Below are 19882 nucleotides of genomic sequence, written 5' to 3'. Positions count from 1 at the left end.
TTCCAAGCTATTGCTAAAACAAAAAAAAAAGACGAATACTTATGAAATTATCACTGTCTGTCGAGTGTATAATGTGTTGACTCAGGTGCTTGAATAGTTTATCTAGCTTGAAGATACCCAGTCAACCTTTGAAAGGCCGAAAGGTTGAATTGGCTTTGCCAGAATTCAAATCTATAAGTTGCAGGTTCGTGGGCATGAGGGCTCTTGTGATGAGGCTGTTCTTTTATACTCATAGTAATAAATCTTTGCTAAGGTGGAGGCTTTGATGTGTGTTTTCACTTATACTTTTGCCTCTTAAAATTACCTTTTTCCTTTTCTGAAGCCTGGTCTACGTAAACATACCTGGAGTGGATCGCAAAGGGGATAGAGCTTTGAGTGGTTGTAGAAAGGTTTCAGAATGTTATATTTGGGGTGACCACCCACCCGTAATTTTCATGGACTGCCCGTAATATCACCCTGCCGTCCGTCGTCTGTGATGAAAGGCTTAACGGACGGCATTTGTCCGTAATTTTAGTCTTTCACCTAAAGGATAAAATGTTATTAGGACAGACAATTTTCTCTAGCTGGAGGGAAAGGCAGGGAGTCTCCTGTGCTCTGGGGGAGGGGCAGACAGATGATAAAAGGCCTTCTTGCCAGGGTGTCTCCTTCCCTAAAGAGATGCCAATGTGCGCAACGGGTAAATCTGCAAATGTAAAGGGGCTTGGAAACCTGTATTGACTTTAATCAAAGGAGTCAAAGATATTTTCTTTTAGAGAGGTGTTCCAAAGTGAACTGTGGAGTGTGGTTTTATTGGACTGTTAAAAAAAATAAAAAAATAAAAAATTTGGTACTAGGTATACACTGTATATTATTCAAATCTGTATTTTAGAAGGACTTTTTTATTTAACCAAAATGTATTTGCGCATTTTGTAGCAGCCTATATTATGATGTGTGTAATGCATGTTTAAAATAAGGACTTAAACATTCACGGTTCTTTCATGGACCTCTGTACCTCATTGTACTAACAAACATTGGCAAAGCCAATAAGTCCTGTCTATGCAAGAGTTATTGGCTTTGCCAATGTGTTTTAGCCATGTTACACACTAGAGTGGCTGCTGTCCAGCATGGCTAAAAGTTAATAGCATAGTGGTTTAGAGTGGCATAGAGCACAGTGGAGCAGAGTATAGTACAGTGGGTACAGTGCAGGTGTTTAGAGTGCGTTGGCGTAGAGTGCAGTGGCATGGGACAGAGTAGAGTGGCATACATTAGAGTGGCAGAGTGCAGTAGTGTAGAGTGGTGCAGTGGCATAGAGTGCTGAGTAGACTTTTGTGGCAGAGCGCAGTGGCATAGTGGTGCAGAGTGGAGTGGTGCAGAGTAGATTATAGTGCTGTTGAGTGCAGTGGAGTGATGCGGAGTAGAGTGGCATACAGTGCAGTGGCGTAGAATACTGTGGCACAGTGTAATGTTGCAGAGTGTCAGTGCAGTGGTGTAGAGTGGCACAGAGCAGTAGAGTACAGTGGTGCAGAGTAGAGGGCAGTGGCATAGCGTACAGTGGAGTACAGTGGCATACAATAGAGTGCAGTAGTGCAGAGTGGTGCAGTAGCATAGAGTGCAGAGTAGACTCGAGTGGCATAGAGTGCAGTGGCGTAGAGGGTTACAGAGTAGAGTATCAGTGCAGTGGTGTAGAGTGGTACAGAGAGCAATGGCGTAGAGTACAGTGGTGCAGAGTTAAGGGCAGTGGTGTAGAGTGGTACAGAGAGCAGTGGCGTAGAGTACAGTGGTGCAGAGTTAAGGGCAGTGGCATACAGTGCAGTTGTTTAGAGTGCAGTGGCATGGGGCAGAGTAGAGTGGTATAGAGTGCAGTGTAGTATAGTGGCATACAATAGTGGCAGAGTGCAGTAGGTTAGAATGGTGCAGTGGCACAGAGTGCAGATTAGACTCGAGTGGCAAAGTGGAGGGGCATTGAGTAGAGTAGTGTAGCGTGATAAAGTGCAGAGCACAGTATAGTGCTGTAAAGGTCAGTCACGTAGAGTAGAGTTGTGTAGAGTAGTATAGAGTGCAGTGGATTAGAGTGTATTGGTGCAGAATGCCGTAGTACAGAGTAGTGGTGTCGACTACAGTGGCGGCCAGTGCAGTGTTACAGAGTAGAATGTCAGAGTGCAGTGGCGTATAGTGCAGTTGTTCAGAGTGCATTGGTGTAATTGTAATAGTATTTATATAGCGCTTACTATCCCTGACTAGGCGTTGAAGCGTTTTTCCGCAAGTAGCACGCTACTCAGGAACCCAAGAGGAATTGGTGGTGGATTAGTTAAAGGAAATAGGGGTATAGTTTTAGTATTATTATTAGTTAATTTGAGCAGAGGATATGTGAGTTTATTAGTTGGATTGACTAGAGTAATGGAGGGATAGAGGAGGCAGAAGTGTTAATTGGGAGTTTATAGTTCTAGATAAAGCTTGGGATGAGTAAAGGAGAGATGGAGGAGGGAAGGTTCTGTGGAAAGGGTTAGGGAGATCATAGTAGCAGGAGGGGTTTTGGATGAGTCAAATATATATAACCATGAGTAAATATACATTTGTTAAACAGTTTTAAAGGGTATGTATGTAATATATTGTTATGCCATAGTAGCGATACATCTTTCCTAAAGAACTATACATATCTAGAATATACATATAATCAGATTAAAAATATTTATCAACACAACATATGCAGTCCATTGCTGTTTGCATATGGTGGTTATAAAGAAAAGAGCCAACTCTTGAGTAGTTTTCTGAAGACAAGATAGTTATTTGTGGATTTTATATTTGGGAGTAATGAATTCCATAGTTTGTCTGCTTTAACAGAGAAGGATGTACCACCTATACTATAGTTTTTTTTATTTTTTTTAGTTTTTTTATTTTTATTTTGTGTGTGGTGGTCTAAGGCGGGATGCCAATCTTGAGCAGAGGTTTCTTTGTTGAATGTATTTGGTTACTTTGTTTTTGATAAAAAGCGGTCCTGTTCCATGTATAGCTTTGTGGGTGATACAAAGCAGTTTGAAGGGGATCTTCTGGCAACGGGTAACCAGTGTAGTGCTCTCAAGGCAGGGGAGATGTGGGCTTCTGGTTTTACATGTGATAGTAGCCTGGCAGTGGAGTTCTGAATACGCTGTTGTTTTTTTCATAATAGATAGAGATGATCCATGGTAGAGGCCATTGGCATAATCCAGTTTGGATAGTACAAGAGAGATAGTAGCCTGCACCTTGTGCGGCAATCCGAGGTGGGGGTAGATGCGTTGCAGAGTCTTCAAGGTGATGAAGCCTGTTTGTGCTGATTTGTCCACTTGGGCATTCATTGTTAACTTGGAGTCCATGGTAATTTCAGGGTTTTTAACTTCCTCGGATAATTGAGGAGGTAGTCTGAGATCGTCAGGCCAGATGCTCAGTGGGTCATATTTTTTCCAGTCACCACATATGAGTATTTCCGTTTTGGAGGCATTTAGTTTGAGATGGCTCCAGGTCATCCACTGATCAACGGCTCTGAGGCAAATGAAGTAGAGTGCAATGGGGCAGAGTGGAATAGAGTGCAGTGGCGTAGAATAGATTGTTTCATAGTAGAGTGCAGTGGCATAAAGTGAAGAGGTGAAGGGTAGAGTGGAGTTCATTGAGTGCCATACAGTGTGATGGCATAGAGTAAAGTGGTTTAGAGTAAAGTGGTACAGAGAGATTAGAGTAACGGACAGTGTATTGATATAGAGTGCAGGGGCATAGAGTTGAGTGTTTAGAGTAAAGTGTATTAGCATAGAGTGCAGTGGCGTACAGTGCAATGTTGTAGAGTGGCATAGAGTGGAGTTGTGCAGACTAGATTGGTGTTGCCTAGTCTGGAGTGGTATAGCGTGCAGAGGCGCAGAGCGTAGTGGTGTACAGAAGCGTAAAGTGCATTGTTACAGAGTAGAGTAAAGCGGTGTAGTTTGAGGTAGCATAGAGAGCAGTGGTATAGGGTGGAGTGGCTCAGAGTAGAGACGAGTGCATTGGCATGGAGGAGTGGTGTAAATTGGAGTGATGCAGAGTATGGTGCAGTGGTGCAGAGTGGAGTGGTGTATGCCTAATGTGGTAACATACTGCCATTTCAGACAACATGTTCTTATTGAAATGACCATTACATTGCACAGATATACAGTTTTTAAAATAAAACTATACAGTGCACAGACTGTGTGGAAATTGCATTACCTAATGCAATGATTTGTTTCAATCAAATAAAGGTATTTGCAGCGCAGTTCGGAATTAACACAAATGGGCTTCATTTGTACTCCTATATTCTGAAGTTTATTTAAATGTTGTCATGTGATAGAAAAATTTCTTTCCTAACCCCAGTATCCAGCAAGATTGTCGCATAAATCGGCTCACTTTGAAGTCGGTGAAAAACTCAAGCTGCATAGCCCAAAACAAATAAAGCCAGCAAATTGAAAGCAACAAAATGTGAGTTACAAAGCCAATGGCAAGCAATGAGCGGAATGTATTGCCAAGGAAGCTCTACGAATGTACTTAAAGTGACAGCTGTGGGATACTTTGTGGGCAAAGTCCAGTATTTTAGTCTAGTCTGTATCTTGCAGAGGTTTGGCCACATCAATCACCCAGGTAATATGACTAGAAGACCTGGAGTGGACTCAATGTTGCAGGAAAGGTCTGTACACCCAGTCATTCAGTTTGCCACCAGTTCCTATGGTGTAGAGCTTCTGGCACACCTCATGTACGGTTAGTGCTAGGTAGCAGATATGAAATAGGGCATTTAATGATTGTTTAAGGTGGTTGTAAGTAAGGAGTTGACCGGGGTGAAGATAGTAGTCTGCCACAAGGGTTTGAAAATTCAGTAGCTTGTAATCCAGAAACAAATCCCCCCCAATTTTAAGACACCTGCAGCATGCCACTGATGGAATTGCGCTGAGCACAGCCATCCTGTGCGAGTGGGAAGGCTTAGCAAAGGTAGTGCAGGAGCACAGGGTTTCTTCGTGTCAGTGAGTTTACAGTTTCTAGCAAGGCAAGAGAAAGCTGTGCATGATAACCCCGGATGGTGATCTATAGAATGGTCAGAAGGAAACAATGAGCAGTGCAATAAGCCCTCCTTAAGTCTTCACAGATAAACCCCCATCTCGTGCATGGGGGTGGGTAGAAAGCCTGCGCGCCACCCATTGGACCTGTGCAGCTGAATAATAGCGTTTTAAGTCCAGAAGGCTAATCCACCTGCAGTCACAGGTAACTTTAGAATGGAAAGGGCTACCTGAAGGCACCCCAGTGATCACATCAGATGTGTGGCATGTCTGAAGGAAGGAAGAAAGAAGGATGAGCAGGGAAAGGTTTGCAAAATAATACTATTCTCGGGGTAACACACCATCTTAACTAGTGCCACGTGGCCCACTACAGAAAAGCAGAAGAGAAGACCAAATAGCAAACTGGCTCGGAGGGACTGTGATGCTCTTCCAAGATTTTCATCCTGCTAATCAGTGGGAGAATGGTAGATATTGATCACTGGGTATGAAAAAGGTAACTAGTTCCCAGTTCAATCTGAGGTCTAATTGCATATAAAGAGGAAAACAGTGTCGTATGTTAAAGAAACTTTAATTACATTTGAAAATTTACATCCCAAATATTTTGAAGATTATATACGTACTTGACACTTGGGGATAACCCAGATCACTAGTTTGGCTTTTGCTCAGTTTCAAAACCATTTAAAGACATGGACACAGTGGGCACTTGCCTTGCACAAACTTACAAGGGGTCTGTCCCCTGCTCACCCTTCACAAGCACAAACAGTGGACCATTACACCAGACGAGTTTGCCAAGGTGGGCAGGTGTTACTTGTTTGAACACTTGACAGTGCCTCTTCTGTTTCTCTCCTGTCTGCAGAGACAACTCCCCAGGTGCCAAATACATTCTGATAGTCTTGGTGGACCCATCTTGTTCTTCTCTTCCTTATTTATCCTGTCCTTAGCAACAACCTCCCATTTGATCTCAGTTTCATCCTCCTCTTGTATCCTCTTTGGTAGTCCAGGCTCCCAGTTCTGAGATAAATGTAGAGTCCCAGACATACGCTAGTGCTGTGAGACTACAGACAAGCTGTGGGTACCCCACATCCTGAACATAGGTGTGAGACTGTCACCCACACCCTCTGCCCTGCCTCATCAATTTTTTTTTAAGTTGAAAGTACATGGGCGGTTGGGGTGAGTCAGATGTTTTTGTTCAATTTGTTTAAACTAGCATAAGGTTAATTACCGTAATGTTTCCCAAACTGTTTGCCAGGGGTTTTAAAATGTTCAGAAACCTATACAAAATGTTGTTGTTACTTTCTCTTCAAGAAAGATTGGGTAGATCTGGGTAGTGGGGTTGGCCTTGACACAGTTCTGAAAGGCATTCATTTACTACTGAACAAGACACCTGTAATGTGACACCTGAATGTAGCATACCAGGAGGCAATCCCAAAAAGACCACAATGAATAAATAGTGCTATGTTACTTTTTTTTTTTAAAGAGTAAATAAATGCATTTGTAACGTAATGGGGTATGGCCTCTCTTGGGTGTGTCTGTAAAACTGACCTTTGTTCTTGAATTTTTGTCCTGAATTTTGACCCTTTGTCCTGAATTATTTTTACAGTCCTGTCCAGAATTTGCCCCAATGCCAGGTGGTCACCCTAGTTATATTCCAAAATCTTAGTACAGCAGGAATGTTTGTACAAGAACGGTCTTCCAGAAACTACACACACGAAACCAGGAATGGTTTAAACTCGAAGCTGTGCCCATGTAGACTCCAAGCAAGGCATATATTGGCTTTGCCAATGCTCGTGTTACTTGTTTTATTTTCCCCTCTGTAGCGCTTTGCTGCCGTTTGGCTAGTTTCACGCTATGCAGATGCCACACCCGTGCCTCCATCGAGGTAGCACTGAGCATACCCAGGCCTAGTTGGCATTTCTGTGGCAACAGAATGAATACCGGTGTCAAAGTGCTGTGCCTTCAGGCACATTAGGAGGAGACCCTTACTCCGCAGCGCGCTGGTAAAATCAACTTTTAGCCACCGGTTCAATCTTGAGGAGCTGCTGACTGGAGATTGTACGGGCAGACTTTGGGTTCGCTTGCGGCTCTCGTTATATCTAAACCATGATTTCAAAGTATTTGATTTTTTTTATTTCATTGTATTCTTTTTTTCTTTTATTCGATGTAATTTATTTCGAAGTATTTTATTCTCTGGATCTTTTCAGCGACCCTGACCCCAATGACCTTCCAATGGTGTAAAGCGCTGTGCAAGCAACATGAGCTAATGTTAAAATTGGAGGACAGCATTTCTCGCTTTGCTGTTTTTCTTCCAATTTTGACAGTTGCAGCACATTTTTGGACCACTTTCCATCTGTAGATTCTTTCACATCCTCCACCCTTGCAAACAATGGATTCTGTGTTTAGCTCCTTGATGCAGCAGCAGAACACGAACTGCGCCACATTCCTCCTTGTTGAGCGGGGGACTCTGCAGTTGGCCCACACCCGCGTGTACGTTCCCTTTGCTGTCTCTGGGCAGATCGGCAGTAGGCGGATGGCATTTCTGCTTTTTGCTAATAATTCCGTGCTACAGATGTTTCAGAATTCCTCGAGTTCGTGACTGGAGCTCAGCCCTTCAGCAGTTTTCGGTCACCCCAAATCAGGTGACTGCGCGAGGCTTTCCCTCAGCAAACAGTTTATGCTGCTTGGGTCGCTGCCCGGTGGGAACTGTGTGCTAAAATATTCAGCAAAAAGTAAACCGCGCTCACGAGCTTCCGTGTAAACAAAGCGCTAATTTCATGTGCGTTAGAAAAAATAAATAAATCCCAGTTTCTTCACCTTAACGCATAATGCGTTTCCCCGGAGAAGGTTTTATATGAAAAATAACAAAATTTGAGTTGAAAGATTTTATTGTATTATGATTTTGTGATTTATAACATTTATGGGAGATGCGCCAAACTATTTCACTTTACCCCGTATGGTGTTGTTCTGTTTAATTTCATTCTGTTCTATTCGGTCATGTTTTAATCACATTTACTTCTAATTCATGAAGTCACGGTATACCATCTCTTACACAATGACCAACTGAATCCTTGGTCACGAGCATGTCATGTGAGTGTCTTTTACCACGAGCGTTTGTGTGATCTACGACAGACAGTTGACTGCATTCTCCACGCTTTCAACCATAAACTTCAACATTTTAAACTATTTTGCCCGAAACTTACTTCTAGTGCATTATATTTCAAGGTCTTGTGTACCCCGTGCAAGTGTTGATTTCCTCGGTTTCCCAGCAGGGCAGTTTTTCTAAGGGGAATGGAGGGAATTTAAAGTTGATTCTTAAAAAGGTAAATTTAAGAAACTGTCACCTGTAGTTAATTCTGATGTAATTTTGACCTTTTAAATGGAGCAGGCCACCCAATCAATTTCCCCTTGATGATTAAATGTGTGATGTCCTAGAGGTGGCACACACAGGAGACACATGAGTAGTTGGGATATTGAAACGAAAATGCTCTCCATTATGAACACTCGAGGGAGATTGTGGAGCAGAACAGAGTTTAATTAGCTCTTTTTTTTTTTTTCCGTGTTGGGGGGAGCAAGTGAGGACATAGGCGACGGGAGTGCTAGAAAGCGTCAATTCAAATGCTGGGAGGCTCAGAGCGCAAAGATAGCTCGGTAGGACATTTCTACGTGCCGCTGCTCTTTTTGCCGGTGGTGCACGATATTGAATTACATTTTAATTCTGAACTGTAGCTTCTGTGGCTTTTCTCGGAGTCGGAGCAGTCTGTAGTTATTGGGCAGTAACACTCCTGGGTACTGTTGCTTGTCTCTGGGCTCTTGGGGTGCGCAGTGCATTACCTTTGTACAGCTGAATATAAAGTAAGTGCGCCAAGCATTGAACACACAGTTTCCCACTGTGGCTGAAAGGGTAGATAAAGGCCATGGTAAGGCCAGAGATACTACCAGGTGAGATGGGGTGATAGAGTCTCACCACGCCTAGTCCTGAAATGCCTCTCTGCAGGTCCTCTGCCTCCTGGTCACATTCATCATGTGTGCTCTTGTCGGGGTCTGTCCTTGCAGGCTGGGCTGCAAGATCTTACATTGCCTCCTTGGTAATTCATTAGCTCGAGAATTTCAACGTAGGCTTTAGTCAGTTTTTCCCTCCTGGAACCTTTCCTCACATTGGGCAATACACCCTTCTCTCTTTACCAGGCATGATGCAGCAGCATATGTCTTCTTTACAGTGATTGGTCTGTTCCTGTCCTTAAGGCAACCAATACGGTCTTGTCCTGGCAAATGTCTCTGACGATGATGTAACACCACTACCTGCTAAATGCACAAGGGTATGACCTGTTTTTGGGAACAGTCATTGGAAACCTGAGCCATTAGGATTAAAAGCTCTGTTCATCATTTGAAGTATCTCGAATGGAAACAGGTGCATTTTTCAAGGCTATATGGAGAGTAGGGAGGGAGAGACTGTGGTATCACCGGGTCAAACCATGTGTACCAGCTTTGACCGCAACTAGATTCTCTCAGCTAAGGCCTCCCTATTTTCAGGCAGCACCCAACACAACACGAAACGGAGACTGGGAAGTGGCAGGTGGAATCTGTCTGGCAAGGAAGAGAATGCATATTCCACCAGCCTATCGGGTGTCCATGGAATGGTGGGGCAGGACCCAAAGACAGTATGCATGCGCGATCACTTCCACAGGAAAAAGAATAAACAGCCTTAAAATGAACCACCTCCATATATGTTTTCACAGGGACTCCATATATCCTCAGACATTCCATCTGCACGATATGTAGGAGGAGATGTAGCCTCGTGGCAACAGCTGGACTACATTGGAACCTGTGGACTTATGTTTGAATCTCAGCTCCACTGCTTAACTGATCGAGGTTCTGGGCAAATCACTTCTCTTTATCGTCACCCAACATCCGGCATAATGTACAAGCCTCCGAGTCTATAGGGTAGTCCATTAGACCATCTCCCTTGCAGGTGTAGAGATAAAAGCAATTGTCCTTGAACTATGATCATCTACCACCCACTGTCAATCACCCTACAGCTTGATATGTGTAGCCACCCTCAACTGTTGGTGAGTCTTGCACACTTCAGGTATATCTTGTGGAGAGCCTTGCACACTTCAGGTATATCTTGTGGACATATATCCTGGGCAAGCAGAACTCTGTTCATGTGAATAATTGAGCACTACAACTTCACTTAGTTTTTCCTGTCTTATCACAGGAAGTTGGGAAGATGGATTTCGAGTTTTCACCAGTTTCAGAACCATCAAAATAACCAAAATGGTGTCTTGCTAGCATATTGCAGTAGGTGCTGCGTCCCAGTCCTGCTCCAGTTTTGTTTATTTATATTTATTTATTTATTTATATATATATATATTATAGAAACTACTTTGACTTGTATGGGGTCTATGATTGTAAACGGTCTACATTTGTATACTGGTCTATGGTAAGAATTGATACTGACTAGTTATTGGTAATTCCTATTTTGATTTCTTTGTCTTTTACATTGGCCATTGACACTTCATACTAAAGTTTTCAAAATGAAATTCCAGTAGTTTATTTCTTTTCCTTACACAGGCAGGTAGGTGAGAGACCTTTCTTAGCACTGACAGGTTGGTATAAAAGAGTTTTCTACTTTAGTGAAAGAAGCGAACACGTAATTTCTGCTGGTTTAAATCGAAATATTGTTCTGTGACTCAGGGGAAATGCTGTATTCATGTGGTTGCTGCAATATTTTCCTGTATTGTCTGACTTAGATAATCATATTCTGTTGTCGTTTTGAAATTTCAGAAGAAATGATGAGAAAATCAGGCCAAGCCTCTTGATCTGACGTTGCTTGCAGTGAAAGTGACAACCACGCTCATGTTTTCTCCTGATCAAGAAAATCACCCTTCCAAAGCACCAGTGAAATATGGTGAACTCATTGTACTAGGGTAAGTGTGTTTCATACAACATTTAGTTGATGAGAATGCAGTGTCTGCGAGTAGAAAACAGCTCCCTCCATTCCTAACATAGTTCACCTATAGGCTGTCTCTGTATTACATTTATGTTTTTAGGAAGTGGAGTATTTTCTTTCCTCATCTGTTATTCGTGCATTTCAGTGTTTGAGCATTTGATGCACTTCCTTTGCCTCAGTACCTTCCCTGCAAACCTGGTCATGTTTGTTTCACCAGGTTGAAGTTTGGTGGAACCCGCAAGTCTCCCTAATGGAACTTCATCCGGGTTGCTTTCTGTTCCCCAGTTCACAGGTCAACATATCTCCTTGGAAGCTGATACTATGTATACTGTATATGTGAAAAACAGTTCTGTTAAATTCTCCAGTGGACATTCTAGACCTCGGTCTTGAGTATATTTTCTTTCTGCATAATTAGTGAACAAAGTGCTTCCACTGTTTTATTTCCACTTGGTACTGATTATGTTCGGGTGGCATGGACGTTCCTGTTTGTGTGCATCAAAGGAGTTCCTAGGAACTGGCGACTTATTTACTGCTAATGTCGCTTCGATGTCAGCACTGGAAGTACTGCTTTTAAAAAGCACATTCCTATATAGAATCTCTAAATTGCGGATAATCATCTCAGAGTGACACTGCTCCAGCCCGACCTCAGACTGAGACAAAGTTTGCCCTTGAAACCTTAACATGCCTCTTACTGCAGTAACTATACTGCTTAGTCCCGGTAGCAATGTGCTAAAGTCACTCATGGAAATGAGTTCTCTTGGTGGGTGTTGTTCTTGATACACAGGGCAGTGTACAAGAAATTAGTAGTATAACAATTTTAAAATAAGAGTGGATTTGACTTTCTGACACTGTTCTGCAATTTATTTATTTGTCTTGGTTAGTTCTTAATAGCTTACCATGGATTCACTTTACAATAACGAAAATATTCTCTGGTCTAAAGAGAACATATCCCCCTTTTTTATTACTGGCTTCATTCAGTTCCTGCTTATTTTAAAGTATAATAGGCTGTTGTATTCACAGGGCACTTGTGAGACTGACTAATTCTGTTGCAGAGAAAAATCATCCTTGGATTCGCTAAGTAAACAACCCTGACTCCAGGAACACTGTTTTTAGGTCAAGCCTAGCAGTGCGCAAGCGCTGCTCTTCTTAACATGCAATATAGTCTGTGGGCTTTAACCATGCCCAAGCCATGTCTATCACTTTAATTCGTTCCTGGGCCTGCCTATCAGAATTCCTTTGATTTCCTAGGTAAATGCTTCACACTTCTACCTTTTGGCTGCTTTGTTCCGCTTTGCAGGCTGACCCTGTTACATGGATTATTGCACGATCAGTCATATACTTTAGTGTGTGTGCACTACTTTTTTCTTTTGTCTCTTCCCTACGTGCTCCATGGCGGCCTTGGCGCTTTAAAGTTTCATATAGTGCGAACTAGATCGGAGGTATTGCAGCTTTTTGCATGAGTACCGGTTACGTCACTCTGTTACCGAACCAGTAATTTACATTTTTCTTTTGTCTCTCCCCTTCGTGCTCAATGGCGGCCGTGGCAGTTTGAAGCACAAACTCAGTCGGCGGCATTGGAGCACTGTACATAAGCACCAATTACGGCGCATTCTTACTGAATCGGAATCATTTAAATTTGCAACCCCAAACCTTAATTCTTCCCAGACTTAGCAGTTGAAAACTATACAACCTGCGGGTGTTTCAATAGAAAAAACAGAAATCTCAAAGTGGCTCTCCCAGAATAGCGTGAGACCTGATAGTACAATATTCACTGCACTCTATAAACTTGCCCCTTAATGCTGTGCTGGGCATTCCTTTTACAAAACATTCTTGCTCATCCTCAGCCTTTGGTGGTCCTAGGACAATGGGAGCAAAACCAAACCGTTCAGCATGACCCGCTCTTTCTGTCTAGGTCATCTAAGGGTCCCCACATTAGGTTAGTGGGCACCCCAAATAATATCCCCTGCCACCATTCAGTGTCTTTTTAAGCTCTTTCATGGCTGGAACTTTTGTTTTACAGCTGGGAGTAGTTTGTGTTTTAAGGGTATTGTTTGTAATATTATTCTAGTAGGCCTGAAAATGTGTAATGCCCTACGCCCTCTAGGGCTCTTCTGAGCATTACAGTGAAGATACTACAATATTCACTGCACTTGGAAACTCAACCCCAAATGCTTTGCGGGGTGTTACTTTTACAGAACATTTTTGCCCATAATTCAGTGTCGTGGTCCTAGGACAATGGGACCACCATCAAAATGTTCAGCGCACTGTGCTCTTTCTGTCTAGATCATCTCTGGGAAGCACCAGTAGGTTGAGGGACCCCAAAATAATAACCCCTCCCATCAATCTGTGTCTTTTTAAGTTCACTCATGGCTGGGACTTTTGTTTTACAGCTGGGAGTAGTTTGTGTATTAAGGGCCCTGTTTGTAATAATTTTCTAGTCGGTCTGCAAATGTGTAAGTCACTATGCCCTATTGGAGCTACATATATAGTTACACTGTTTTGCTTTCTGCCAATCTGTTTTCATGGGGTTATGCCCTGTAAGTGCTGACTGTATGGTTACATGACCATGTTTCTTCCAAATGCTATTTTTGTTGTGGTGCCCGCTAGGGGCTGTTTTGAACATTGCAGTCTAATGCCAAAAGTTAATTTCTGATAAAAGGTTTTTATTGGGCTTACATGATGATTGTATGTGTTTTTTTTTTTTTAATCTCTCCTTGTTGCAGTTATGACCATTATTCAGTCCATCGTAACATCCTTATTGAACTATGACTGTTTGAACACTCTCTTGATATGTTTGGGTGACCTTTCTTGTTTAGTTCTCTTATTTATCTTGTCACTCCTCTGTGGCTGTCTCGTCCTTTTTTGGGGGGAATTGTGTTAGCCAGCCAGCAACTCTGATGGTGGGGGGTGGTGAAAGTGATATTCTGATAGAATTAGCATGGCAGATTTAAATTAGGATGCAAAATGGCAACGTTTGTTTTTTTGCTGCAGCTAGAGGAAGAAGCTAAATGGGAGTGCCTTATGTAGGGTCAGCGGAGTGATTTGCAGGAAAATACCAAATTATGAGGCAGGATTGACCAGTTTAGGCGACAAGAAAAGTCCAGTTGTGCATATACAGCGCTAATAGCTTTAACTCTTGGAAATGTGAGACCTATAGCCTTGCAAATGCTTATTTGTAAATGTAGATGTACTCAACTTCTCCAAGGTATTTAGGTGTCACCCTGTATTGTAGACTGTATGGCAAAGATTAACCAGGGCTCCTTTTGTGACAACTTTCTGGCTAGATGTTGACCACTCTCATATTTCAAAGGTCAACAACATGTTCGTTTCAAGTAGTTTACTTTGTGGGATCTTAATTGTCCCTCCGCGGGGATAAATGTGGTTTTGTAGCAAGAACTCTTTCTGGATTCATATGCTGTGTATCTTTCTATCATCTACTGGTGGTCCCTCTTGTTTTAATTTTATTTTAAATGCACCATTAGTCCTGGAAGCATGGTGGGAATGCAGAAAATATTCGAGTACGTTTTAAGTTTTTGTCAAAGAATAATCGTCCAAACAAAGATGATACTGAAGGAAATAGAAAGGTAGAACACTGACATCGAGGGAACAGTTTCCACAAAGAAAAAACAGTTTTAGGAAGCTCACTGTCTGAAGCATGCAAAGAACAACTTGGACAGAGGATACTAAAGAATATGCTTGCAAACTCATTTCAACTCAGCCTCCCAGGAAGGGAGATTACCGCCACATAAACAATGCACAGCGTGTGAATACAGAAAATATGCATGCTGTAAAATGAAATGTTACTTTTCTTAATTCTAGGCGACCATCCCACACCCCCCGAAATAAGGAGGTTACTGAGCAAAAATGTCCAAGAAAGATATTGAAAGATTAGGTAGCCTTGACAAAAACAAGAGGGGAAAAAAACTCAAAATGGCTACCATGTGAAGGGGCTGTCGGGGTAGACGTCTGACATTAGAGGAATGGACAGGACAACAAATGGTCAACGCTGCCCAGTTTAAAAAAAAAAAAAAAAATCTATAAAGACCATTCCGACCCAACCAGTATATGGCGGAATGATGCGCAAGATGTGAATACAGAAAAGATTACGCTACAAAACCACTCATTGGCTTTTGGCAATGGCAGGTAGCTGCTCAATTTCAGACATTAAGGTATTTGTTTTCCAAGCTCTGTCAAGGGATGTTTGAATCACTACTGCTGGTAGCCAGACGGTCATCATTCCTCTAGTTCTTTGTACAAGCTCTGTTGGCGTGGGAAGAACACCTCTATTCCCAGGTCAGTGTACTAAGGAAGGATTTCTTTACTGCCCTTTGAAACAGTGTGGCCAAAGCTCAATAGCTGCTGTTTTTGTTCCACTGGAGAGTCTTACAACTGCAAAGGTTTGGAAGTACTGTCTTAAATACAGTGGAAACTGTTGCACTGTCAGTCCTTGGCACTGTTCATCTGGATGTTTGCAAGGCTGCATTTCTAGTTGCAGTCGCCTTGGCTCATTTTGAAAGGTAACTACACTCTATGCTTTAAGAAAATGGTGCAAGGATTTGAAGCAAAGTAACGTTTAGAATGCTTGCCCCAATCATCCTCTAGTTACAAACCAGGAGATTTGCCATCCAAATGCCATTCAGAATGTACCCGTTTGAAGACTACTACATGCTCTCCCTCTTAATTGGCCTAATGGGAATGGCTTCAAGGTGTCTGTGGTCTTCTAGGGTTTTGCCCTGCATTTGTAAATGCTAATCTGTCTTAAAGGCTTCTCCGCTTAGAGCAACAACTGCTTATTTTGCTGTCTGCGGCCCATTGACCTATTTGAAGCAGTGACTTGCACTGGGTCATGTTATACAAATTTAATTAAGTGTTTGTATGGTCTCTTGGACCTGTGACACCAGAGGTGAGAACTGAATGACCAGTGAACTGCCACTTCACCAATACCATAGTAGTCTGAAAAAAATGGCAATTTCTTTAACCCTCAGCCGAAACCTTATTTGTCCTGAGAATGTCTAAGCTGTAGAAGAACATAGGGCCAGGTGTACGTAGCTTTGTATTTGCAATTCCCAAATTGCAAATTGTAGGAATTGGGAAATCGCAAACAGCTATGTCCTTATGTGTTTGAGATGCATTTAGCGATTCCCAGTGAGTCGAAAAGGGACCTACCTCATTAATATTCATGAGGTAGGTTGTAATTTGCCACCCATTGGGAATGGCAAAAAATCCCAGGGATGCTGGGGTCAGCAGACCACCATGTCTGAGATTGCTTTTTAAATACAGCATTTTTTTTTTATAAGTGCAACCCATTTTCTTTAAAGAAAAATCGGAGACGTTTCAAAAAGAAAACTGAAAAGTTTTCTTTTTATTTTTTAAACATAGGATAACAGAGAAGAAGGGTCTGATGGATAGGACCTGCACCAGACAAAATAAAAATCTCTGAAGCCCTAGTTGGGCTACGCACTTAAGCTGCTTAACAGGATGAAATGGTTCACAATATCAAATGTGAATGAAAGCCCTGTAGGTTCTCAAGCAGTGGAATTTATCTGGTTATACCTTGTGCGTTTTTCAATAATTGGCACAATCTGCCAGCTAAATCGTCATTTCAAGTCTGAATGCAGCCTACATCATATTCTGGAGATTATTTTTGGCGATTGGCTGCAGTTGATTCGTGACTGCCCTTTCTATAGAAGTTTGCCTTGGTAAGTACCTTTAGAAATAGGCCTGTAAATGGACGGGTATGAAACATCCATTGTTAGTTTATTCAGTAGAAGCACCATTGCCCTTTTTAAATTTGCACGGTAATAATGGCACATAGAAGTTAATTGTTGATTAGCTTGAGGATTCACAGTTTTAAGTTGTCGGTCTTCTTTCTTTTTTTTTTTTTTTTTTTTTTTAAAGATTATCACAGACCGTGCATCTAATGTAAGCAGAGGATAACCAAATTGTTTTTATGGTTGAAGAGGGCCTTAAAACAAAATAGACAACCTCCATGACAGCCTCCAAAGAGTTATGGGATGGATGTCCTGAAATCAGCTTAAGCTTAATGGAAGAAAACAGACATCCAAGCCCCATGCAAAGAGTCTCAGTATAGATCTTCCTCTCTGGCCACAGTCATTGGGAGAAAAACCTACCCCAATGTGTTATGGTGGAGAAAGTAAATATTGCCAGGAATGCACTACTGTGGCTTTTATGCTAAAACAGTAAGGAAGAAAACAGGTTCTACAAAATGCAGCTGCAAGACTAATTTCCAACTTAGAAAGGTTTCATTCTATCCCATCTGTATTACTCAGGCTGCACTGGTTGCTAGTTAACCCAAGAATGATATTTAAATCACCCTGTTTTGTTCACAATGCTTTTCATAGCAGTAGTAAGTACCCTTAAGGAAGCTTGTGATCCTAAACAAAAATGTCACATTAAGTCAATAGAATCTAGGCAAGTAGGCCCAAAATGCTTCTATCATTCTACTCTGTGGAAAAGCATTCTGATTTGTGGTACCCAGGATGTAGAACTGCTGCTAATAAATCTATCTGGTGAATTTCCCGCTATTGTTCGGAAAACATCTGGAGATATGGCTTTTCCCAGCTGTCACCGTCTTTGTCTTAGATAATCTGCTTTCATGGAAATTTATAAAGGGCCTTGATACCTTAGAGTGATTGTTGTGCTATATAAATACAAATGCATCCAAGGCAGACCTTGCACACTTACATAATTTAACCAAGCTGTGGGAAGTTTCCATTGAAAGATGTAACATAGTTCTAAGGGTCTGAAATATAGCAGCTATATAGGTGGATTTGTTCTTCATGCTAGCTAAAGAAAAATTATCTATGTCTTTAGAGATGGAAATTTAATTTTTTAATGTAAAGACGTTCACAGTTCTTGTGAAGGGATGCTTGAGGGGCTTCTGGAGCACGTAAGTCCATAAGATGCTATTTTGTCATGTCATTGAGCTACTAGTACACATTAGGTTTAACAGGATTTATAACCTCCAGTATGCCCTATGGATATTGTTCTCTGGGGACGAGCTCCAAAGCAGAAGGCGTAGGACCAGTTTGTATTTGTTTGGTTCTCTTCCATAATGGAATAGACGACCTATAGCTTGGTGTTGAATGCATGGATTTCCAGCCATCAATTTCTTGTTGACTCACTGAGTTTTCCTAAGTGAGGGAGGGGTGTTTGCCAGAGCATGTCCTGAGGTCCTTGTGTCTAGATGCTCGAGCTATGCTTAACTGCATAATTGACACTGACATGTACCTCGGATTGCTTGTCTTACCATTCAGAGGTGACATGGCCTGGCATTGAGTAAGAAAATGATGTTTGACACTCCACATTCCGTAATTGTTCAGCTGGACCAACCAATGAATGCAATGGTACCCCAAAGAAATTGAATAAGAGAATTTTGTCTTAGCATCTCATCCATATTTATTTTGTAGCACACGGAACATCTTTGCCTGATCCACCTGGCCATCTCACTATATTTACTTCACGTCTTGTTTTGTAATCTTCTACATATTTAGAATGCGATGAGCTAGATATTTCGTTCTTCACCATCCATATGCAGTAGTAACCTCTGTACCCTGATGCATGCCCTCCACCTCTTTGGCTCGGAAAAGATTTCCAGCACCTTTGCTGGATAGCGATTGCTGAAGAACACGGATGCAGTCATTTAGAATGAGTAATGCCCTAGGTACTCTGCACAGCAAGCAGTGTATTCCTTTTGTAGCACCCTTGATGGGGCTATTCTCATAATTGATAAAACCTGCCTCATGGATCTGACTGGTTATGGTTTAACTTTTTTAAATATCTTAAGAACAGTTCACGTAGTTTAAATATCTGGATACAGTTGCATATTCAGGTAGCAATTGTGTGTTTTTTTTTTTTTTTTTTTTTTTGGTACTACTCAGCCATTCAGTTAATTGTGTTATGCATTTGCTGTAAGCCATAGGGAAGTGGTTCACACTCCAATACTGTAAATACATCCATATATTCTGATGTCACTTACTGCAAGATACTTATCCCCTGCAGAGGTGACTCCGATGACGGAAGATGGTGTTGCATTTCCTCGTGCTGAGGCAGATCATATGTGAAAGCTGCTTGGCAGCCAGTGTCCCCACCTTCCGAATTGCATTAAATCATGTTATTTCCACCATTGAAACCAGTCCCAAAATAATTTCTATGGGATCATTTTTATTTGGATGTGGTCATGATGGGAAAGTCTGGGGTGACATTACTTGTTTTTTCCTGAGTTGCCACTGGCTCCAAAAAGTACCTTTCCTTTGGGAACCTGTGCTGCCTTCCAGTGGTCCAGAGTTGGAAAAGGCAGTTTGTGTAGCATTTAAGGTGATACTCAAAAAAATGTCAGGCCTACCAGTTGCCATTTCGTAATCCGACGAGGCCCATCTGGTTTGCTGCCACTAAGGAAAGAGGCATACAGTCCAAACGCAGAAAAACATTAATGCTGTAACTCGATTATGTCCCTTTTACAGTTAAAAGAAAATGCAAGATCCATTAAATTAACTTCCATTTGTGTATTTTGTATACTCAGTAAAATTGTTTTACTCTACATATTTTAGATGACGTCCTCAAAGGACTACATTGCATTGATGAGAATACTGTGATGGGCTAGGGGTGCCAAGCAGTGTTTCTTACCTTCTGCTGCATTCCAAGATGTCAAATAACTGCACAGTTAACGTCATGTGCAAGAGAAGGAGAACCCATATTGGCAGCTTTTTAAATATGCACAAACATTTACACAAGTCCATTGAACCCACCAATTTTGGCTCACTCAGCAGTAGTAAGGTTTTTAAAAAAAAATATATATATATTTTTGATATTAGGCGACACTCTTAAGTTCAAAGAGTGTCCACAGTAGTAAAGCAACAACACTTAAACCTCCAGATTCTCTAGAGGCGGGCAGTACAGTCACTACACAAGT

General features: G+C 41.8%; 1 protein-coding gene across 6 annotated transcripts in view; it reads left to right on the top strand.

Annotated features, from left to right (window-relative positions):
* Positions 1-19882, top strand: part of PELI1 (pellino E3 ubiquitin protein ligase 1) — a 215584-nt gene that overhangs the window by 129179 nt on the left and 66523 nt on the right. For all 6 annotated transcript variants that reach the window (XM_069234240.1, XM_069234237.1, XM_069234242.1 and 3 more), the window contains one exon: positions 10785-10927. In XM_069234240.1, the coding sequence (XP_069090341.1) occupies positions 10857-10927 (71 nt within the window). In that variant the 5' untranslated portion in view covers positions 10785-10856. The remainder of the gene's footprint in view (positions 1-10784; positions 10928-19882) is intronic.

The sequence above is a fragment of the Pleurodeles waltl genome, chromosome 5 (genome assembly GCF_031143425.1).
Source record: "Pleurodeles waltl isolate 20211129_DDA chromosome 5, aPleWal1.hap1.20221129, whole genome shotgun sequence".
Taxonomy (NCBI): domain Eukaryota; kingdom Metazoa; phylum Chordata; class Amphibia; order Caudata; family Salamandridae; genus Pleurodeles; species Pleurodeles waltl.
The sequence above is the reverse complement of the archived record's forward strand: the minus strand, read 5'-3'. Positions and strand labels throughout refer to the sequence as shown.